This window comes from Bombus pyrosoma, linkage group LG3, assembly GCF_014825855.1.
Source record: "Bombus pyrosoma isolate SC7728 linkage group LG3, ASM1482585v1, whole genome shotgun sequence".
In the NCBI taxonomy this organism is placed as follows: Eukaryota; Metazoa; Arthropoda; class Insecta; order Hymenoptera; family Apidae; genus Bombus; species Bombus pyrosoma.
In genome coordinates, this window is record NC_057772.1 from 7170333 (window position 1) to 7195558 (window position 25226).

At 30.4% G+C, this 25226-nt stretch overlaps 3 protein-coding genes across 14 annotated transcripts in view; 1 reads left to right on the forward strand and 2 right to left on the reverse strand.

The window, feature by feature from the left end:
- Positions 1–1742: 1742 nt before the first annotated feature.
- LOC122565960 (peptidyl-prolyl cis-trans isomerase-like) lies at positions 1743–6289 on the reverse strand. Of its 2 annotated transcripts, none has more exons than XM_043722561.1 (4): positions 6172–6289; positions 4547–4766; positions 2971–3324; positions 1743–2680 (listed from the first exon to the last, which is right to left on the reverse strand). In XM_043722561.1, the coding sequence occupies exons 2-4, from the start codon at positions 4748–4750 to the stop codon at positions 2609–2611; spliced, it is 630 nt and encodes a 209-aa protein (XP_043578496.1). In that variant the 5' UTR covers positions 4751–4766; positions 6172–6289; the 3' UTR covers positions 1743–2608. The 2 variants fall into 2 exon arrangements, with proteins under 2 accessions (XP_043578496.1, XP_043578497.1); XM_043722562.1 differs by lacking the exon at positions 6172–6289 and adding an exon at positions 5894–6003.
- Positions 6290–6520: 231 nt separating this feature from the next.
- On the forward strand, positions 6521–15167 carry LOC122565957 (cell division cycle and apoptosis regulator protein 1-like). Its single transcript, XM_043722545.1, has 15 exons — positions 6521–6686; positions 7310–7437; positions 7613–7884; positions 7962–8213; positions 8359–8622; positions 8725–8950; positions 9038–9315; positions 10028–10283; positions 11257–11322; positions 11397–11600; positions 11699–11878; positions 11986–12336; positions 12418–12787; positions 12874–13217; positions 13325–15167. Exons 1-15 carry the CDS (start codon positions 6629–6631, stop codon positions 13607–13609), a joined length of 3534 nt encoding a protein of 1177 aa, XP_043578480.1. The 5' UTR covers positions 6521–6628; the 3' UTR covers positions 13610–15167.
- Positions 15168–16923: 1756 nt separating this feature from the next.
- The window catches only part of LOC122565958 (putative mediator of RNA polymerase II transcription subunit 26), a 68164-nt gene continuing 59861 nt past the window's right edge, over positions 16924–25226 (reverse strand). For 5 of the 11 annotated variants that reach the window (XM_043722548.1, XM_043722551.1, XM_043722550.1 and 2 more), the window contains 4 exons: positions 24448–24612; positions 24101–24217; positions 22467–22540; positions 16924–19144 (listed from right to left, as the gene is read on the reverse strand). In XM_043722548.1, the coding sequence (XP_043578483.1) occupies positions 18784–19144; positions 22467–22540; positions 24101–24217; positions 24448–24612 (717 nt within the window). In that variant the 3' untranslated portion in view covers positions 16924–18783. Of the gene's footprint in view, positions 19145–19609; positions 19619–20746; positions 20808–22466; positions 22541–24100; positions 24218–24447; positions 24613–25226 lie in introns of those variants that run through there. The other 6 variants (XM_043722553.1, XM_043722552.1, XM_043722554.1 and 3 more) reach the window with 6 other exon arrangements.

Consider the following 25226-nt stretch of genomic DNA (forward strand, 5'->3'; position numbering starts at 1 on the left):
TTATTCTCGATTTTTGAATTTACAAAACATCTTACGACTAAATAACCTTGATCTTAGACGAGATAAAGTATTCTTCCTTATCGTATGTACTACTCTTCAAACAATACCTTTATAGATATAAACATACATTTTATTAAAAGAAAATTATTTCATAAATGTGATGATTTTCTAATTAAGTTCCATCGCGTAAAATCTTATTAACTTATACACTTATTAACTATTACATAAATATTACGACCAAAAGTATGAGGAATTGGAATTGACATCATAATGTGTTTGCGACACATTGATATAGATAAGCTGTAAATAAATAATGAGTAGGAGCAAATCAGAAATGTTACATATCTATAATAAAATAAATAATACAGTGGAAACATGTTTCCTATTTATGATTTTGATTCACGCTTATCTACGCTTATCACTCATTTATATAATTTTATAACATTCGTAATTTACGCAATCTAATCTATTACGATACATAATATAAATAATTTTATCACTATTTCAACAAGATTCGATACAGAAGTGTACGTTAGAAATATAATTTTCCTTCTAAGATTCTAATATGCAATTGCATTTAATGAATACCGCAAACAGTGGAGATGCAAATTTTATTGTATAAAAAAAAGTAAAACCCTTACACTTAGTTTCTATCGTTCACAGACAAAATATTTCATCTTCTAAACAAATTTTCTTACAATATACTAATTAATAATAAATTTTTAGTTCCTTCGATACTAATATTAACTAACCAAACAATTATAATTATTTATAATCAACAGGTCAGTAATACTATGTAAATCAATTTGCAAAAGTAATGTAATACTTCATTCCCAAAGACAAAATTATAAACGTATCCTAATTATAAATAAGTTTCCAATAATTTTAAATAATATTAGTTTTCCAACTTTTATGAAAATAGAAATATAATTTTTCTATATTATAGTGACATAAGACAAAGAAAATATCATTAAGATTTAGTTGCAACAAAATAATTTTAGCAATGTTTAGTAATTATATGTCATACGGTATTATTAAGACATTATAGTTATGCTTCATATAAAATTTCTTCTATACATTTTTTTATTCTTTTTCTTCCTTGTTTTATTACTAGACGTGGAAGGATCCATACTACAGGATTTATTTACGTACCGTTCTATTTTTAAACACCTACGTTAGTTATAGATATAAAAAAATATAAGCCATAAGTTGCAATACATCATACATATTTAATCCACAACTTAACTTCTAAGAAAAACTAAAAATTATGAGATATACTTATTTTCTAATTAAAATGATCTATGTGACCATAGGTTATTATAAAAACCACCTTGAAAATTTATTTTTATCACTTTAACATAATGTTTAAGGTTTATTTTCCATCCAATTTTTTACTTTATCGCTTTCTTATTATCAAATTAATTTCACTATAATTGAACGAATGAAAAAGCTGGATATCATGAAAAGTAAAAATATCTCAAAAATTCAAAAATAAATAGAAATTCTAACAACCTTTGTTTTGAGTTCATTAATTGTTCAATAATTCAATAAGAATGTTAATAGTAAAAATAGAAATAATTGCAAATTATAATATTATTTCCAAATGTTTTCTGTTTATATTAGAATATAAATTCACTAATATCAAAAGAAATTTTACATTGTAGAAACAAATTATAAAATTTTGTGAAACGGATCCGCCGAAATATAGGAATTCATACTTTGTGATAATAAATGTACAACAATTACTTCTGAAAACAATTTTATTTTATAGAAATCCCAATTACTGTGACCACTGCAACTACATCTTTCAACGTTAGTGTTACATTAGAAGAAGATGGAATTATCTAAAGGCATTATCTTATGGTTTTACACTAATCAAACCTCTATTACCAATCTGTGCTTAGAAATGGGATGGTGTATACATATCAAAACGAATAATGCCCTAGATAACGAGCATTATTTTGGTGGTTCTAAGTATAAAAGCACAATAGAAAAGTTAAAATATCGTAACGTCACAGATAAATGCATTATACAGTAATCATGTAACACTCACTAATTATTTATGGACCTTAAAAATGTAAGTAAATGCTTACGAATTTTATTCTTATTAGATACTAAAATATGGATAGTACACACAGGAAAGTTTTATAAGACGTACAGTTCATATATGTACGTTTTACTGTGATATACCATTTAATACCATTGAAGGATCAATATTCCATGGAAGAATGTGGATCTAAATCTTTTTCATTTGTTTTACATTCCACTTTAATATAGGAGAAGTATGTTGCTTATTGCAGGTAATAATAAACAAGAAATTGAACAGCTTTTTATAATTAAAAAAAAGACAGAACAAGAAATTATCTCATTAGATTCTATTTCATTGTATATTCCAATTTCAATTATAATAAAAAAAAATAATACAATGCACTCGATTTTTTAATACCAAATTAAGGTAAATATACACTTTTTTAAACATGGAAACTAAGTCCATAATATTAAGGGAAAATGGTGATGATTAGAATGAATGAGTCATACAATAAAGATAGCAACAGTTGTATGCAACAGCTAAATAAAAATGCAGTCATTAGAGTATCTAATCAAACAATTACAGTTCTCCACTGTCAGCTACTACAATTTTTTTGGAAGTCTTTCCACTTTGAGATCCCATACTTTCCAACTGAAAAAAAGGAACACATATTATATTCTTCCTTATAAAAAAAAATAAGTAATACGCGCTATGCTAAAGTATCAACCTCTTTTTAAATTAAAAACTGCAAGTATTGATTTGCAATGAAAGTATTAACTTACTCTTTATCAAGTTATAACATAGAAAAGTAAAATAAATGTTTATTAAAGGAAATATTAAAACAAATAAGAAAAAACAAATATTCTTCCTCTGCTATAATATCTATTCATAAAATATGATAAAATAAAATAAAAGATGAAAAATATGATTATATTACATACTTTTCTAACAACATCCATTCCTTCAATAACTTTTCCAAATACAACGTGTTTGCCATCAAGCCAGCTTGTTTTGGCACTGGTGATGAAGAACTGACTACCATTTGTATTTGGACCTGCATTTGCCATGGAAAGAATACCAGGTTCGGTATGTTTCAATGTAAAGTTCTCATCATCAAATCTCGCGCCATAGATGGACCTTCCACCAGTGCCATTGTGGTTGGTGAAATCACCTCCTTGGCACATGAAGTTTGGAATCACTCTATGGAAACTGCTTCCTTTATAACCAAAGCCCCTCTCGCCAGTACAAAGAACTCTAAAATTCTCTGCTGTTTTGGGGACAATATCGCCCCTCAACTGAAAATTTAATACAGTTCTTTTAAAAAATGGAAATAAAAATGTAGTTATGCTTTATATACGCACAATAACATTTGCACTTATATAAATCACTACTTCTAAAATTTAAAGAAAAGTTAGTTAATTATGATCATCAAAAATAAATTGCTAATAATAATTAATATAAGATATAATACAACGATGTCATAATCTACAAGTCATTCTTTTAACCGTTTGAGTCCCATGGGTCTTTGAAAAAACAGGGTCGAAAAATCCCGAACAGCGCGATAGCGCTTGTCTTAATCGATTGCGAAGAGAAACAAGCGGCGCAATAGCGCTCATCATATTTGTTATTTTATGAAATACATATATATTATTATATACACGTACTATTAGTTTATAAATATTTCAAGTTTTGTTCAATAAAAATTATTGAGAAGATAACAATGAAACACAAAATATCGTCAGTCGTCCGTATTCGTTCAAATGTATTGGGACTTTTTGACACAAAATCTAAACAGCGCGATCGCGCTGCTTAGGACTCAAATGGTTAAGGTATAATGTATGGATTTGATTTATTCATTGAAGTGAAAAATTAATCTATTTATATAACAACATATATGTGTAGCATCAATAACTAAATTTATAGCATAGTAAGAAACGCATTACAGTATAATATAATAAAAAACGCTCAGACTTAAATGCAAATGAAATTGTATTACTACTTCCACTGTATCTATGACGTATTCGTAATTTGTTCATATCTCTTTTTGCTTTTTTTCCCACCTCCTCAATAAATTACAAAAAAAAGATGTAACCGTAATATTTTAATCTTATACAACACTTGGAACTCGCAAAATAATTCCTAAAAACATATTTCGTAGTTACGCATTCAAGTTTCACCTGTACGGAATACGTAATCAAACGTGTCAGCAGCAATCGGTGAATGGAAAATTTTACGATTCACTGCAGATCAAAAGAATGAGTAACGCAATACACGTTACATCTATCCAAATTATACTTTGCTACATCAAGCAAATGAAGATTCCATTTTATTGATACAAAATAACAGTTTTAAACAATAAAAATATGCGTGATAACGATTCTGAAGGAAATTCCAATTGAAAATCATCTCACATAACCGGCTTTCAAGAAAATCCAAGATGGCCAATCATGCCGGGATTCCGACGACAACACGTTTAAGAAGTGAAAACCATATTAATCGTGCACAATTTTCACTCACCTCCATTACGATGCGACCCACGGGTTTATTATCCGCGGTCATGTCAAAGAAAACACGCGGCAGGCTCATATTTTCTGCAACAGTGGCGAAACTTCGTGCGAGCAATGCGAAAGACGATCGTCTCGGCCGGGCGGTGGCTCCCAAATGGCTCAAATGGCTGAAGGTCGAATCAATTGACAGCCGGCAGATCGATCTCAACGCCATGTTCAAACTTTGTTACCTGAAAAATCAATTTCAAACAGCTCGATCTTTCGTTTCTACCGAGCAATATAGTCTCGATTATTTTCCAAAGACAATCAGTTACGATTTCAAGAAATTATTATGTAATAAAACGGCGGTTTTCCGTTTAATATCGATAATTATTGAACGACGAGCATGCTCCCTAAAGTTAGCCAATAAGATACGACATCTTCCATGATCATGTGAAATGACCAATAGCATGTTATGTTTTTGATCGTGTAACGGAAAAGTTATTATTCTATATAAAAGAATATATAAATATTCTATTAAAACTTATGAAATCAAAATAATAATAATAATAATAATAATAACAATTAAAGCAAAAGTATAAATGAAAATATAAAATTTACAGAAAATATTGATTATATTTATAAATGTGAAACAACCAATAATATGCTTTGTTATATAATAAAAAGAATATGTAATATTCATATTGAAACTTACAGAAACGAAAAACTTAATTAGAATAAAATTCTACATGAAAATGTAAAATTTACACAAAAGGATAATTATATTTATAAAATTCATTTTTGATGATTATAATTTCGTGTTGGAAATATTCGTTACGCTGCCTTTTTCTACTTACTTTATAAATTCACATGATATTAAATTACATATCTTTATGTGGTTGCGCCTTAAAGTTTCTTAACGTGAGTGGCAAAAATAATGTATACTATTCTTATTTTTGTTATTGGCGTATAACGCGTATAATACATATCTTCCAATAATTAAGCATATTTTATAATTTGCAAATTATTAAAAATATCCATGATTTAAATTGAATGTTTATATGTTTGCACATAGAATTAATTTATTCGTTTTCACGTTATTGAAAAATATTGCTAGTTGTGCGCTTAATTTTATTTAAAATATTAATAGTCCATCTTAACTACATATATTTATATGTATATTCTCAACAATAGACTGCGGGTTTTTATGCAAATTCATTATGCAAATTTTCGAAAATTAAAAAAGTAGAACCTCAATAGAAAATTGTTAAATATTTCTTTATAGCATTGTTTCCTATAAATGCATAAAAACATGCAGTCTAGTTATTAAATTCTTATCTTTTGTTTCGTTATCACTTTTTTAATTATAGCTTATTACCGGGAACCTTGTTTCACTTCGTAATGGGAAAGAGAGCATGCAATTACACTAATATGACTCATTTAACATAACTAAAGGATGTTATGTCATGAATTGCCTTGGATCTTGATAATCTTTTGATTGTGGACCAATCATGATTCTGTTCTATTTTATTGTATATCTACCGCCGGACATGACGTTTTCATGTCATTATCGCCATAATAGAGTAAAAATATATCACTTGAATTTTCTATTAATATATTATTCAATAAAATCACATTTAAACAATCGATTATTACCTTAAAACTACTTTTCTCGAAAATACACAAATTCAAATACATCAAAATACTAAATACCAACTTTCGATAATAAAACAGTAACTGTTTCCATCGAGTCTGAATGTAACGAATATGCTTCCTATGCTTCTATTGTGCGTCTGACAATCAGTATATAACAGAATCAAATTAAAATTTAAAAAATTTTTTTACGATCGTTTAAATTCTAATTATTTATTTCTAGACAGTAATTTAGGAAAATTAATTATGCTGTATATTTAAAGTAATATCTATATCGCATAAAAATTGCATTAAGAACATTTGAAAAATTGAAAATTTAATTTCGCTTCCTGCATAGAGTAATATTTGATTTCAGTAGTTATAGGTGAAAAGATGGCGCCCGAATGAAGGACGCTTAATTAAGTGTAGTCAAAATATCGTCAAATTTGTGTTGTTAATAATATCACATATTCCTTAGGAAATGAGTAATCTTTCACCATTTGGAGGTGGTAAAAACCCACCGTGGGTTCGTAATGCAGGTAAAGTAGTTTTATTACTAATATATGTCTTATTGTCGATCCGTGTGCAAGTCAACAATGTTGCCAAATTTCTGTTACAACTTATACAAGTCAATAAAGTTATAAAATATTTCTTACTAATATTTTGTGCAATGTCAAGTTATTAAAATCTAATTCATAATACGTATTTTTAAGTAATAAACATGGAATGCTTTGAAAGAAACAAAATGTTTAGTGTTGCATCTTTAATTTGCAATAGTTATTTTTGAAACAAATGAATTTTCTCTTTTATTTGTAAATACATTTTACTTATATTCATATGAATGTTATACCTGGAGCAATCGTTCTTTAAATATAAATAGTGTATTTGTGCACTGTAAATATTTTTATAATTATTGTTTAATTTGTATCTCGAAGAAGAAAATTTATTATATGTAACTATGTATTTGTGTATATGAAATCTATTATATGTACTTATGTACAAAAATGTAAGATGTTCGTAGGATATATTAGAAATAAGCAAACTAATTTATCGATATAAATTGTGCAACGCATTTGTAACATGATTGATATATCATAAATAATTAAGTATAATAATATTTAAATATATAAATTTGGGGCATTTTATTTTTATCTATATATAGGACAAGGAATTCAAAACATTCAACAACAAATGTTAGGTCAAGCAATGGGTAGTATAGGTGGGCAACCTATGGTTCAGTATCAACAACAAACTCAACAAGTGTACCAACAAAGTTTAGGACTACAACAGGTTAGTATGAATAATAACTTACTTTAGAATATATGTATAAATAATATAATAAGAATATGTAATGCCTTATTATTAATTACACGTTAAATTTTTATTATATCTCATGGTTATCTTTATTAATCTATGTCTATTATAATTTTTATTGATATACATTAACATGTATCTTATAAAATAGCCCAATATAACAATGGCTTCAATGGCAACACTTGGATCTAATTTGCCATCGGGTATAGCTGGTCAATTATATCCACAAGTAGCTACTGTTTCTTATCCACCACCGAGAGCATTAAATACAAATGCATTTCAACCATCTGTAGCTGGTGTTCCACAGCAAGTACAACAAAATGTACCTTCATCATCTACCAAGCAAAGAGTTTTTACTGGCACAGTTACACAAGTATATGACAACTTTGGTTTTGTGGATGAAGATGTATTCTTTCAAACAAAGTAATGATAGTATACAAGACTGTGTTTATTATATTTGTAAGTCAAAATTTATAATACATGACATTAAACTCTTACAGTGCGTGTGTTAAAGGATCTAATCCTGTTGTGGGTGATCGAGTATTGGTAGAAGCATCATATAATCCATCCATGCCATTTAAATGGAGTGCCACTAGAATACAAGTACTTCCTATGGGAAATAATAATAATAACACTAATACACAACAAAATAATCAAGCCACTCGTCAACAACAACAATCACAACCTCAACAGAATCGAACCTCAGGAACATATAATGCTGTACCTCCACCAGCTGAAAATGCTAATAATAGGTAATTAATACTAGGTTAGATTACATACATCTTAATAATAACAGATCATGGTTACATACAAAATTTAGGTATGTCATGTGAACACTTTTTGTAACAAAGTATGTAGTATAATAGTTTTGTTGAAGAGACATATAATTGTTGGTAGATTTACAACTAGTGCAACAAGTGCTAATACAGCTAGTAACAGAAACAAAGTTGGAAGAGTAAGAGAAAGGTCTCCACGCGAACGGAAAAACGAGGAAGAAGAAATTGAGAGAAAAAGACGTCGTGAAGAAAGAATTAGAGAGCGTGAAAAAAAAGAGGAACGTAGTCCGTCGAGGACTAGGAGAAGTAAATCTCCAAGACCAAGACGACGTACCAGAGTTGTGCCGCGATACATGGTACAGATACCAAAAATAGCACTTGATTTGTAAGTATATTTTTTACGTGATATCACTAAAAATCAAATTGTTATGTACCACATTCTTGTAATATACTTGAAACAATAAGACTTAATTACTTATTATTTTAGACCCGAAGCAGATGTACTTGAGATAAGAAGACGTTATCAAAATATGTATATTCCTAGCGATTTTTTTTCTACTAATTTCCGATGGGTTGACGCTTTTCCGCCACATATGCCATTTGCCCTTAATAAACCATGCTCTTTTCATGTCATGCACAAGGATGTTGATCCTTATGTCGAAAATTCTGCAGTACTAGAACCTTCAGATGCTGATTATCTTTTCTCTGCAAAAGTTTGTTATATTACAATTGTAAAAATTATTGGTAAAATAACTTTTGAAATGAATACTTTTTATTAAGTTATACATATTATTTTGTAGGTTATGTTGATATCTATGCCTGCCATGGAAGAAATTTATAAACGGTGTTGTGGTGTGTCCGAGGATAGAGATCCAGATCGCGATTATGTACATCCTACGCGTTTAATAAATTTCTTAGTAGGCTTACGGGGTAAAAACGAAACAATGGCTATTGGTGGACCATGGAGTCCTTCTTTGGATGGTCCTAATCCTGAAAAGGACCCATCGGTATTGATTAGAACAGCAGTAAGGACCTGTAAAGCGCTCACGGGGATAGATCTATCCAGTTGCACTCAGTGGTACGGTTCTCCAAATATTGATACTCTTTTCTACTTTTATTGCTATCTTAAATAGAATTTAAAGCACTACATCGAAAGAGCAACGTGATGCTATCTAGTATTTCTGCCCATTATTGTTCCATTATTCGCCGATACATTGTCAAGTTACTTAAGAAAAGATTATCACAAAAATTAAAAACTCTCATCGGTTGAAAATTTTGGACTCGTCGGCTCCGTCCAGTATTCCATGTTGTATAAATGTATGATACGCACATTCTTTGGATATAACGGCATATAATTTAATTATGTTGAAGACGTGAGATAGAATGTTATAGTGTTAAGAAAGATCCGGCAGGTGTACCATCCGTGAAAGAAAGTAACTTCTAATGCGAGTTCTGAATTGATAACTAAGGTTGTAGCTCAATCTCTACAGAGGAGGTATGTATTTGTTCTATACACGACCGACCGATGGAGATTGCTGCACTGGATCCTGTATCGAGCACCCAGATGATATTCAAGCAGTCGTGGCAGACAAGATCATCACTATTGTTCTATGATCATTGTGACCCATTCAGTTGTGCTTTATCAAACGGTCTACAATGTGCGCTGTGTGTGGCTTTGTATGCAGTGCGTGGGCTTTACGAACAAGCGAACGAACACTTAGCATATAAGGCAAAGCTAAGCGGCATTAACCTGAGTTGACGTTTGGGTATTGTTTTTCCTTGCGGCACAGGTACCGTTTCCTGGAACTCTACTACAGACGTGCAGAAACTACCCACAAGTCGGGGCGAGTGGTGCCCTCTCGCGTTGAAACCGTCATACTATTTCTCCCAGATGTTTGGAGCTGTGTACCCACTAAATTGGAATGGGATGGTCTGCAACTCAGCTATAAGAAACAACTGGAGCGAAAATTGCTGCGTGCTGCCTCTAGTCCCGACGATTTGGATGCTGCCAATGAGACTGATGAGGCTGCCGTCGCTGATCAAAAGGCACTGCCAACATCATCCCATATTACTTTTACCTTTTTATTACATTATATAATCGTGCAACTGTTTTCCCCATTACTAAACTGGATTTTCAATATAGGCTGTACTTGCTCATTGATCCTATCGTCAAGTGTCTGTTCGTTTCTTGAGCATTTAACTTTTTAATGTTAATTTAGACCACCTAAATGGCTTTTTTTTATTGAATGCTGTCATACTATATAAGTAGTTAATTGCTGTATCAATATTTCAACATTTATTATTTCAATCCATAAATATATATCAGTTTTATAAAATGACTCAGTAACATATGAATAATGTTGTGACATTGATAAAATTTTAAATCGAATAATTTATTATTTATAGATATACGCATATCATTCTTATATCATATTTTTAGTAGCATTGAGAGAACGGTTTATTATCTATGTAAAATAATGTAATGTGCTTAATATAAAATTGACCTAATAGCTAATTGCTATGGAATCTTAAGATATCTTGGTTATCAAAAGATTGTAAAGCAAAGAAAGTTAACATAACAAAAAAGATCAATGAGTAATGTATTGCAAGTATTCCCTTAGCCACTGGCAGTCACATTGCATTAACAAGAGAAGCAAGCAAGCCTAGCTCGGAGAAGAGCACAGCTGAGCCATTCCCTTTCCTGAAACCTTCACCATCATTGATAAATCATTCAAAAATTTCATTTGATAATCGTTATATACAACATTATTGATATTATCCATAACCTATCAACCACACAGACACCAGAGCCAGGACACTATGAGAATCTAGCAGTTACTTGAGTCATACTTGAAGGTCATCGTGAATGGAGAACCGTGTATATCATTAAAATGTGAGAGAGTGATGAAAGAATGAAGAGGGAGTGGTTTCGTTTCGTTATATAGGGGCTGCTTCTGTTTTGTAGTTTTCTATTCTGTTCTTTACTTCTATAACATAATGCACGAATTCTTTTTTTCAGGATGATCCAGTACCAGAGAAGAAGGATCCTACTCATTACTCTGAATTGGATCCAAAGTCTATGAACGTTAGTTTCAATGTAATTGATTATAAATATTTTGATCGTTTAGCATGAATTTATACGCCATTGATTTCATGCAGGTGAATGAACTAAGGCAAGAATTAGCAGCCCGTAATTTAAATTGCAAAGGTTTGAAATCGCAATTACTTGCAAGACTTATGAAAACAATAACGTCAGAACAAGCGAAAGAAGAGGGACGGCAAGATGATATAGACGAAAACGAGAAAGATATCTCACCTCCACCAAAAGAAGAGGAGGATAAAAAATTTAAGGATATTAAGGATGTAAGATTTTTTATACATATATTTGTAATTTTGCTTTACCTACAAAACATTACAGTGAAATATATAAATAATTAACTTTATGTAACATTAACATGCAGCATGATGAAGATAGGAGAAAACTTTGTGAACGTGAACGTGCTGCTCTTGAAAAACGATATACTTTACCCGAATCATCTCATATTATTGTCCATCCATCCAGAATGGCTAAAAGTGGAAAATTTGACTGTACTGTCATGTCTTTGAGCGTTCTTTTAGATTATAGACCAGAAGATACAAAGGTAATTATTTCTTTCTTGTTATACACAAAATATAAATCGCATACCTAGTGTCATATAAATAAACAAATATAAGAATTTTTATTTTTATCACCATTTTTTTTATTCAGGAGCATTCCTTTGAGGTATCACTTTTCGCGGAACTTTTTAACGAGATGTTAATGCGCGATTTTGGTTTCCGAATTTATCGAGCATTATGTAGTCTGCCTGAAAAACCAAAAGAAAAAGACGAAGATAAGAAGAAGGATAAAAAAGATGATAAAAGAGACGAAAAAAAGGATGATAAAAGAAAAGACGATGACAAGAGATGTAATAGGAAAGACGAGAGAAAGGATGACAAACGAAGAGAAGGGAGCAAAGATAAAAAAGATGAAAAAGATGCAAAAAGTAAAACAGATGACAGGGATCGGGAAAAAGAAAAAAATGATGACGATGATGATGATGAGGAAGATGAGTCTGATGTAATTATTTTTAAACATATTAAATATGTGTATGTATCTTATGTTTTCTATCAAAATTTATGTAACGATTATATTTTATAGGATGATGATTCGATTAAGGATGGTAGAAGAGATAGGGAAAAGGATGGAAGGAAAAGGAAGATAAAATTGTATACACATGATCCTTATCTCTTACTATCTTTCGTTTATTTCGATCAAACTCATTGTGGTTATATATTTGACAAAGATATAGAAGAACTTATTTATACTTTAGGACTGAATTTATCAAGAGCTCAAGTTCGTAAGTTAGTACAAAAGGTTGTAACAAGGGATTCTTTGCATTATCGTAAATTAACAGACAGGTCGAGGGAAGATGACATAAAGGAGGAAAAGAAAGATGAAAAGGAAGCTGATAAAACAGATTCTACTAAGATAGACAGCGATGAAGAAATATTACGTTCATTAGCACTTGGTATATTTTAAATGTCATTTTAAGTTTTATCATATCCTAATAATTGATACATAATGTATTAATATTTTATTATTTTTGTACTTCAGGAAATAAAAAATTGTTACCTGTGTTCGTTGGAAGTGGACCACCATCAAAAAGAGCACGTAGGGAAGATGCGCTTACGGAACAGTCTGAAGAATCAATTGTATCAGAAGGTTTTGTTATGTATAAAGGTTCTTTGTTAGATGTAGAAAAACTTGTTAGCCAGTTACAAAGGTCAGAAAAAGCTCGGTTGGATACGGAAGAACGTTTAATGGAACTACAGCATGAGTTGTGCGTAGTAAATGAAAAATCAACAAAACAGGCAAACAATATCAAAGCCCTTTCTGAAGATTTAAAAATATACAAAGACAAATTAAGAAATACGGATGAAAAGCTTAGAAAAGTATCGGTGAGTGTATCACTTTTTAATTTGTTTTCTTCCCTTTTTTTTTTTTTTTTTTGTTCTTCTAATGTAATATTTAAAAAATATACTTATATGATGTTTTTTCTGTGCAGTCTGAATGTCATACATACCTTACAGCAGTAAAAAATATGTATCATATAGCAGCAAAAATGATGCAGTCTGATACGAAAAAAGTGGAAGTTGTAGAAATTCAAGATGAAAAAATTAGCGAGGTTAATGGATCGGAGGTTGAAACTAAATTTAAAACGGACACAAGATGGGGTGATAACAAAGTTCCAATAAAAAAGGAATTCGCGGAAACGGATAAAGACAAGAAATGTGACAATAAAGTCTCAATTAAAAAAGAAATAACAGATTCTGACAAAGAAAAGAAATAAAACAAGATTACGTTCTTTATTTATCATAAAAGATGTGAACGCACTTTTGTCAAATTCTAACTGTATTAGTAACAAGAAAATTAAAAATGTGTTTAGTGATAAACACATCATAAACACAAACACGTGAATGGGGCAAATTTACCCATATGAAAGTAAAACTGACTTTAAAGACTCTGTTTTATAACTTTTTTCACTCAGTGACAATATGTAGTAAACCTGTTTCTGTGGATATTACGTTAGAAGTAAGGAAGATCACGCGTTCAAGTAATATAATAATGAGTGATATGAAATAATACAAATATTAGAACGAATGATTAAACTGCAATTTTTCATATAAATTTGTTGAATTTTATGCAAACAGATAAAGTTCTTAGCCTTTGAAATACTAATGTAACTTTTATTTGCCATAAAGTGCCAGGTACTGATAGACAGCTCTATATTGTGATTTCAGAATAAGTTTACATTGAAAATTATTGTTGTATAATAATTAATATACCTCCAAATTACCATATTTGTAATGGTACCATATTTCTGGGTAAATCTACATAATTGTCGACCAATTTCTTAAAACTTAGTAGCCCTTTTCCTCTTTATTTTGTTTCATGATAAACTGTGATTTATTCAGAAAAGATTTATTATAATGCAATTTTTTTTTTTTTTTGGTAAATTATGTTTAATATAATTGTTAGCGTTGTTGTGTGGATAATTTAATGATATTTGTATAGATAAATATAATTTTGTTTGACAATAGCAATGTATTTGTATTATGTTATAAGTGTATTTATTGCTTTGTACACAGGAGATAGTATGATAAAATAAAACTTTTACGCAATATGTATAACACCAACTGTAAGGTACACACTAATGATTAATTTATGGGATATCGTTAGCATTATTTTTCTCAAATTGCTTATGAAGTGAAAAACTTTGTCTTTTCTATACTGTAATTACTGTAAATACTTTCACAAAGATGGTACCTAAGAGTAATTTGAACACCAAAGTATCTGTAGAAAATGTAGTATTCAGTGGTCATACCATTATAAATATATATAAACTACGATAATTTATTTAAAAAAGTAGTTGTAAAAAAATTGCATTACAATTTTTTTTATATGTATCTACGGTTTTTATTAATATTATTTATTTTAACATAAATTTTACCAAAATTTTCATGTTAATTATGACCTAATATGGTAGAAAGATGAGTGCTCATGATGTCCCCCATTTTGAACACACATTGCTCATTATATGAATATGATCTGAATGCATAAAAAATAGGACACAATAATTTTCGAACACTAGTTGTCTTGTGTTCTGTTAACAAATAGCCAAGGACATTATTTTGTATAAAATAATCTACCGTAAAGGCATTCTCTTTTATAGTTTATTATTAGAAAATTACATCCATGTCAAGAAATCATTAATGTGTTAAAGGTAAATTTATAGGTACGGAGCGGTAAACAAGGTGTTTATGAAGTTATAAACATTGTAAAATTCCTTGGCAAGTGATACTTTGAAATATAACGAGATACACGAACAAAATAAATTTTAAACACTCTATACGCGTTTTGTTTATACCTTTGTATATTTATTACTAAAAGATTTAGAACAATAATCTTTTTATGCTACGTTTTATGAACATTTTTTGATATTATATGTCCTAGGTACATTTTGAAATTTAATTATATTTAATTTCGTAATATTATTATAATATATATATTCATTCATAATATTATTCTCGTAATATGGGTAAAATTTTATACACTTCTAGATAATAACGAATTCTTTTCAAAACAGATAGGACATAAAAAACTAAGAATGCATTCAAACATAATTTTATTTATTTATTATCCTATCGTATTTAGGGCCACAGAGAAAATATATTTATACATAAGTATAATATACAAATTAGAATAAGGTTTATCTACTACAGGAAAATTATCAGTATTTCTATTTAATTACAAGTGAAAGCTTTTTTATTTATATATGTATATTACTTTGCAAATATTAAAGAAGACAGATACTACTTACACTTTATTAAAGGTCTTACAAGGTTGATTTGTGCCTGCCATATGTTTAATATTAAACATTCAAAGATGTTTATGATTAAATTTTACATTTCTAAGTACAGTACTACCCCGATCGAGGAACAGCAGTACTTATAGTGACTTATTGTTTTGTTATATTTAAATCATTGTTTAAAGAAATTTATGTTTACTTGATAGTCTGCTATAATCTAGTCATATTTAGTTTATTAAATACAAAGGAATTTCAAATCATAGCAAAATCTTTCTATCAATTTTATAAACTTTAATATTCTTGAAAAGCAATAATTACAGTTAATTAAAAAGAAGGAAATTAAAATTGATTTAACATTGCAAATGAATTGCAAGGAGAAAGCTTGTGTTTATACACAAATTTGCAAGCGATTCATAATTTGTTAATTAACTAATCTTTTTATTTTGTAATAATTTAAAAATATTACAGATTGTTAAATTTATATTGAATTCAATGCACAGATACATCTTGCTAAAAAGCTGTTTCTTTCCTAAAAATATTTTGTAAAATATGAGGGAATGTAAAAATGCTAGCACTGTAGATAGCTCTATTGCAAATATGTATAACACATTTCCACATTAAATGGGTGTTATCACTTTAAGTCGTTAATAATTTATTTCCTTCTTAAATACACCACATCTTAGGAATGTTTTCAATTGGAAGATATATAGGTTAATATAGTAAAAGCATATGTACATTGAAGTAATATTAAATTAAAAAAAAATTATACTGTATGTTTATGTTAATTTATGAAATAAAATTATACGGAAGATAACGAAGTTCCAGCAAAAATGGGTAGAAATGTGTGAACACAAATTTCTTAGATTTCACTTAAATCTATTTGTACCGTCACATAGAATATTAAATAATAGAGAGAGAACTGAAAATTTGATAAATGATTGATAATACAAAACAGAATATAATACACCGAAATCTTTTCATTAGATAATAATATTACAGATATTAAAGATGAGAAAGACAGTTAGTGATAAAAAAATACAAAGTTTGTACTTTCCCTTGACAAAATTTTTACTTTAGAGATCAGTAAATAACTTCATTTTAATCATAGAAAAATGATTTTTAGTAAAGCTATCTTTATTATTAGATAAAGTATACTCAATAAAAGGTTTTGTTCAATCATTCCAAGAGAAACATATTAATAATTAAAATAATCAAAACATCCGTAATTATTTTAGAAGTAACATTATTTTGTAGTAGTCAGTCTGTAGCTTTAAAAATCTATTCTGCCTACTGCAATATGTTTATATATATATATATATATATATATTGATATTTTCCTGTCTTTCATTATGAAGGTGACATATATTAAATTCAGTACTGTTTGCACATAAAAAATTGTTTTATGCCCTTAATTTCATTTTATTATTATAGCACTTTACAAATTAAAGAACAAATAAAAAAATGTACAATATATATAGAGATATCTAGCATCTCCTGATGTCAAATAATTTTGAAAATAAATTTTTTGTTTTTAATGAAATAATACGATACGCATATCATCATATGATTAATTTATTATGAACCAAACTCTATAAAATTGTTACGTGTTTACCAATCATTTATAGCAATATTTATTGTCTTATTTATTTTATTTATATTAGTTACATTGTCATTTCATAACTTTCTTTTTTCCTCTTAAACCAATCACATGAAAAAATGATTTTATAATTACTTTACATTTTTGTTCAATGAATCAGGAGACTCTAAATATTAGATCTAAATCAAATTGTAAATTAAAAAAATGTAATAGCACCAAATATAATCTTACAAATCAGCTATGGAATAAATTATAAGTAACATAAGTCATAAAAAAAATCTACAAAATTATCCTGATTTTGATAATGGTTGTTTTGCTGTTGATATCACGGTTGATTAAAGGCTATTATTTGACATCAAATATTTGTACATAAAATAAAAAATAATGTAAAAAGAGTAAGTTTTTTCGTTAAAAATGTTGCGATCAAGATCAATGTTTGTTGTATTTAAAATCAAAGCTTTTATGTCTGTATAAGACATAAATTGTTACAATGATTAATCCTCTATCTTGCGTTTCTACTCTAAGTACAATAGTTGTAAAAGAATATAATGTACACTTTAAAAATATTACACTACAATATTACACTGTAACGTAATTAACATATGCTGTAATGGCAATAGTATTGCACTATAGTATACACTGTATGTAACATACATGCAGTATAACCACATATGTAATAAATTACTGTACAATGCTATAGCATACACCATATGTAGTATACATATAGTGTAATTACGATAATTTCACAAGACATAGATTATACGTTTTGTATGTATTTGCTGCATTTAAGTGTACTTTGAGTATTAATTTTTAAGATATCAAAATGAAAAATAAAAGCTGCAGAATTCACATATTTTTTTAACGATCAAAGCTTTCATAGACAACTATTGTCGATTATCATCAACATAAATAAATACGTACTATAACTTTTGCATCCAATAAAAATGTGACTAATGCTCACATGAGATCTCATAAGAGTGTACGCAAGAAGATAAACGGATACTTTTTACAATATCATAAACATTACTCAAAGTATTCTCTAAATGAAAGTTAAAGCTATACATCGACATAATGAATGTATACCTTTAAACCTAGTCAGATAGAATGTAATTAATAATTTACAATGTGTACAACTCAATGATCTTGTTGAAATGTCGTAGAATGAACCATGGTGATAGTTTCTACATGCGATGTGAGGAAATCAAATGAAACGTGAACTTTAAATGATAGGAACTTATGAATTGCCCTTAACTCTCAACATATAATTTGTACATTATTTTTGCAGTTTACGCGTAACGAATGCTAACAATTTTCTGATTATTTGTGAAACTACAATAAAAAATTTTGTAAAACCATAACGGAGTATCTTTTTCAATGCTGAAACTAAAAAAAAAAAAAATGCACCTAGATTACATATAGTTATCACATAGTAGCAACATGGCTGCTACGAATCGGCGGAAATAATTTCATTTAGCTATAAATAAAATTCTCAAGCTATCTGAGCAGATCTTCGCGATCACGCGAATATGAACTAAAATTCCTTTTTAAAATAAAGTAGTTACGTATTGTGCGGTCGGCCTGTTGAACTTAAGGTCCTCGCTGACCGTGGTATTAAAGTCGATGTCACAGGTTTTCTAGCCGTCGGAATACACGATTTCACGGGATTCTCTTCCCTTTTTGCGTCATGTTGTTCCTTGTCGTTCGGTTCGGTGGACTTGGTGTCTTTCGGTTTCATAGTTTTCTTGTTCGAAGGGCTTTCTGCCGGCAATTTATCCGTATGCCCATTTTGACGATGCGAAGTTTCCTCTTGACGACATTTTATTGTACGTGGTATACGATCGGTCGACTTACGTGGGCTTCTGTTACCGTTAAGCTCTCCGAGCAATGGAGGACGCTGTCGATCCCCAGAATCACTCCATCTGCAAGTAAAACGATCAATCTCAGCGACATTTACATATTTTCATATTAATTTGTCAGGTTGATGCAGAAAATTCTTATGACCACATATGCAATTGTAATATTTTACGTGCACGAGTGCATATACGTTTCTAACAGATACGTCAAGTAACAGAGTTGCGAGAAAAATATAAAAAGACAAAATTCGTTATTCTTTTTATACAAAATTATTGTTCATAGTACTATATATCGCTACAGCATTATCTTAACGTTGTAACAGAAATGTATAAGAATTTTACCAGCAACTTGGTCTTTTTATCTCATGATACAATTGCTAACGAATTTTATACTTTTTTTTTTTTACAAAAAGTAAACTTTTGAAAACCATATTTATTTGTATCTTCGATAATTTTTATTCGACGAATAGATCGAATGTTAAACGTGTTAGAAGAGAATGATTCGAAATTATGTACGAAGATGAAACTCACCCCACACAGCTATCAAACGCAGCATGAAACATTATTAATTGTAAATCTATTATAATCTCAAAAGAGTATTTTAAGAAAATGAATAATGAGTAATTTTCAACTGATCGTATATATTTATCTATTTGTATTACATGCTAGGAGAGTTAGTATGCCATGAAAGTTAGAACAATATTACACAGATATTACACTCTGAAAGCAAATTACACATTTTATACGATGTACCATTAAAGTTGCATTTCGAACTGTTGAAACATTAAAATTTGTTAGTTAAAGTACTTTGAACTTTGCGTTCAGACAGGGCTTGCAATCGAATCAAATTATCAGTATGCGTTCCTTCTAATTATTAATATATACGTCAAAATTTACAGATCAACGTTATTTCGATTTATTATTAAGAGACTATTGTTTTCCCTTTCTTAAACGACGAAAAGCACGAACATTATACGTTACATGCGCAAATTTATGCACATTATTTTCGTTTCTTGTTTTATAAAAAAGAAATATGTACTTTTTGCTGATATCCGTTACTAAAAAGTCACAAGTGAATGTAACGTTATTTTTCAATATTAATTTCTATTTACTCGTTCAACTCGCACTGATATATTCATTAAAAGATATTATTCTAACATAAGTGAAACACTTTCACCGATTATATTATCGATATGTACAAAAGAATATACGCGAACCACTTACAATCGAACACTACTAATAGAATCGTTCGCTGTAAAATTAAAACCGAACTTTAAAACACCAATTTTACAATGATCTGCAAGATAAATGTTAATCGACGAACCTTTCAGGTTCGATGGATCTTTTCGAAATACATCGTCGATGATAGCAAGGAGATTCGGTCACAAACCCTGACGCAAGACAAAACGTTACCAAACGCAGTCGAGCGTTGTTTTATATTAGTTTATATTTGCAGTGGGTATCCAAAATATATAATCGAATAGAAGTAGCACGAAACGAAAGTAAAAGCAAAAGATTATTATCACACTTGTGCATGCAAAAGGAACGAGAAAAGTGTTAGAATTGTATGATCAAACAAGTGATCCTAATGTAAAAAAGATGCACGAATATAAGGGCGTTTAATGCAGAGAGTAGCAAATATCCCAATATTAAGTCACATAAACTGACCGACTCTACCTTCCCGATCCTGAAGCTGTCTCACATGGAATCATCGGAGAAGGGTAATGACCAGAGCAGCAAAAACAACATGTTATTTATCACAAACTTCGTGACGTCACATGTGAAAAGGTATTTATGATATTTGCATAAACTGTAAACTTATCTACGTACATATGTATATCTAATTTCTCACTGTAAATAATGTTCAAATGTATAAATGTACTTTCTTTTCATATTTTTTTTTTTTTTTTTTTTTTTTTTTTTTTTTTTTTTTTTTTTTTTTTTTTTTTTTTTTTTTTTTTTTTTTTTTTTTTTTTTTTTTTTTTTTTTTTTTTTTTTTTGGTACAAATAGGATTAGTTATTATCTTTATAAGCAAAATGAGAAGTTTGAAAAGGAATCTTCTGGAAAATGAGGTCTCGTACAAAAGTATTTCATTTCGCGTTTTAGACTTATTTTTCTACCTGCGATCGCTATGTTCCTAGTTGTACCATAATCGTCGCTGCGTTTCATACGAACATGATTTTTGCCATTTATCGTATTATACGCGTTGCCGTGTCTCGCGTGAAAAAGAATGTATAATGTACGAATCTTTTCATCCAAAATATCTAATGATTTTGTTTTCTTTCTAACAACATTCCGTACGATACAATCTGTATACATATACAGTTTGCACTTTTGTCGAAAAAGGTTGAGGAAAGACTTTGGGAGCTTTAGATACAGTAACTTTTGCTCGTGGAAACGAGCAAAAAGATCTTGATAAACATGGGTCGAAGAAGCATTTGTTTCGCAGTTACGAGACTTTTTTGCCGGTAAGACATTACCTCTACGACATATGTTCTCAATACGCTCTCCGATCATTTCGACGCACGCTTTTCGACACGTTTTCTCATAGAAGCACAAGCACGTCGATTCTCGGCGTTTGTCTTATCTCTTGGCAGGATTTCTCGATTCGTCGTATCGATTCGTTCAACGAAGCAACTGGCTTACCTTATACGCTGTACTCCTATGCACCAAACAAGTACTTTTACACGCAACTGTGAAGGCAAATGATTTTTGAACCCACGTTCATTACGATTTTTTAATGGGTGTGGAAGTAACTTCTTTCCGACAGACTTCACGCTGGTTATACAGAAGTTTTATACACAAAAAAGACAGAGAAGAATGGAAATCTCTACAGCTGATAATAACACAGAGAATATCTTTTCGCTTAGTTTGATGAACACTACGTGTCGTCAAAGTTCTTCCGCAATCCTTTTCATACACCCTGTATATGTCTGTGTTCATTGAAACACTGTTTCGATGCTAATACATGTGCACAGCTACTTGCAATTAATTCTCGTTAATGGACGGTTTCACTACTTTAGTCTTCCATCTAACACGACTGATTTCGAACAAATGTATAGAAATATTTATGCGATTAACAAGAGATAACGTACTATCATCTTAAATCTCCAAATTTATGTGTTCTGAACGGGGGGGAAAAGACATGGGAAAAATCCGTAGGAACTTAAAACGTACCACGATGTTATCTTTCGGTGAGAAATATCGATTACGATTCTTATAATTGCGTTTTACATTTTATTTTATTTAACTTTCTCTAAGCCGTTCTTCTATCGGTATACTTCTCATTAAGATGGTTCAATTTGGAAAATTAAGTTTCCCAAGGTTTTTCCGGCAAGTCACTTTTAGCGATGAAACGAAGATGAAGAGAAAAAAAAAGACTCTCACCTAACTAGAGGTCCCATAACATCTTCCTGTGGGAGTGTTTGCAGGAGTGATGATCCTGCTGACACTGGACGTGTCTGTTTCGACAATTAGACACATAATAAATAAGTAAATAAATAAATAATATATCGACAAACGACATAACAAATAGTAATGTAACGGTATCGTGTGAAAAATAAGTATCAATAATCGCCGCGAAAGCTATAATTATAGTAACAGTAACAATATCTGCAATGTTCGATCCGCCGTGTCCAGGGGATAGGTAATAATAAAATAATAATATTAGAAACACGTAATATCGTCTATATATGTGTGTGTGGTTTAAACCGTTTGGACACACTCAATTATTCATTTTACGGATACATGGATTTGACACGGATGGGTGTAGTAAATTGAAAATGAAAACTTGTACGTGTGAGCACGTTAATCCTTTCGTTCTCACGGTAACCATATGGATGTATATTTGGAATTAAAAAATAAAATTACTTGTCGCTTATTTTTAAGCTATAAATTTACCAGATAAAAAAATGTTATCATTTTTTATCTAATACATTAGATTCCATTGAAACACATGTTTCCTCATCATCGTGTAACCCCAATCAGAAAATGCATAAAAACGTATTTTATTTCTTCCGTACGTGATCTTCGTTTCTGAACAATTGCCAGCCGATTATTCGTCGCGTCACTTGATACAAGCGAACGATACGATGAATTTGAGAAGGAAAGGATTAAACGCATGTAGTACGAATTATGTTAGATGAGTGATGTCGTAAGGTCGAAACGATATTTCTATCATTGAGTTGGCAACTAAGTGATTGCGGATTTTGTCATTAGGTGGTATTGACAAAACCCGCAATCACTTAGTTGCCAACCCAATATATTGGTATTTCAATCGTTTTTGATTATAATATGTGAGACATCTTAGGTATGTACATAAGTATATCATCTGCAATAATTCTAAACGTATCTTAATCATGACTTTGATGAAAAGTCTGTAACTTTCGAGAAACGGAAGAAACGATTCTCGGAATACACTGAAAACCTTACACGTGTAAATTATAAAATTTGAACGTACGTTGCATAGAAAATTCGATATTTCCACGTTTCAATTTAATCATTTCTAACCCGACATCGATATAAGTAAAATAATACGCGTTGAAACGCGTAATCGGAATCTGATAGAAGTTGGTTGATTCGAGTTTTATAAAACAAATAGCGCGTTTCCCGATGGACGATGCTAGCAATGACAAGTGAAGTGTGTGCAACTTAAAAACAATTATGCCGAACTTTTATTTAAAAGAACCAAACAATTCGTAATTAACGTGAACTATATAAATGTACGTAAGATATCAACATCGTAAAACGTTCAGCGAAAAGTGCAGAATAAAAGACTGTCGTGTCAATGGTTGGTTTACTATCCTCGAAAAGAAACCGCATTTCAACGTTCCTATGTGTGATTTTGACACATAAAGCAAAAGCTAATACTTGTTCTGTGATCATCGAAATACTTCGACCAAATATCTCTAGAACAAAAATGAACATCGGTGAGATGCAGATTGCTAGACGGTTCACGTCTTCGCTCTAGATCTTCGTGTTAAAGATGTAATGCTATGGGGAACAGTGAATTTTAAACGTACCTTCTCTGTTTGCGTCGCAGCGTTGCACGTATTCGGGGAAGAAAGACTTTTGTGATTACTGGTTAAAGCGCATGTTTGACCATCGCCATTAGGCCCTTGAAGTTTCGATATTTGGAACTAAAAAATTCAAAGTTTCGTTAGATTTTTATACAAATTTACGGAACCTTTTGGCGAAGAATTGCAAGTCGAATTACGAAACTTTATTACAAAGTTCCTACAAGTTTGTACAGACATAGACGTTTCGATACAAAGGTATTACGCTTTTACAAAGAATCTTTCTATAAATTAGAAAATCTGCTTTATATTACTTTTATTTTCTCTTTCTTTTTTTTTCTTGGACTTTTTACCTGTAGTACTTGTATCGTTCGATCTCTATCCTCTACTTGGCCTTGCAGAAAGACAACCTGTCTACGCAAATCGGCCAATTCATCCGCGATACTGCTACCACCACTACCCGGAGAGGTACTCACATCCGCGGTACCAACTTCGTTCAGGTTGTAGAAGAGACCATTCTGAAATTTGTCAAATTTGCATACATTGCGTCACTGTATAACGACGACAACGTGATATTCCTAGTCGTTGAATATTCTAATCTAGCGTTGCGAAGTTTTCAAGCCAAAGATACAGAGTGGAAATTATTTTTCCATGTAACTTACGATTGTCTCCAGCTTCCTTCCGGACTATTATTTTTCTTTTTCTTTTTTCTTCTTGGAAATTACTGCGATCAAACGTTATACTTTTCGTACTTTCGAATTTTAAAATGTCAATGCCGAAGAAGCCGGCAACGAAATTTAGAGGATTTTAGATTCGGCGGATTCTTTAGGAGTATCGTTTCTAGGAGTTGCTCTCTGTATCTTTGAAGCCTTCGAACGAGATATTGAGAGAGAAAGTCGGACCACGTTGTACACGAGTGTCTTTGTTTCTGAATGTCGGTTCGTGGCATTCATTTGTTCCATACGAGGCAATTGTTAAAGCAATAATCGTACGAAAGTGGAGGAATTCGTACTCGCGCGTGTATACTTTAGAAAACGAATTAATCGATTTGCCCAGCTAACTGGAACATCGATTCCGATCGACGCGCTATTGCTCTCAATATCTCGGATACCAATATTTTTCGTAAATGCAT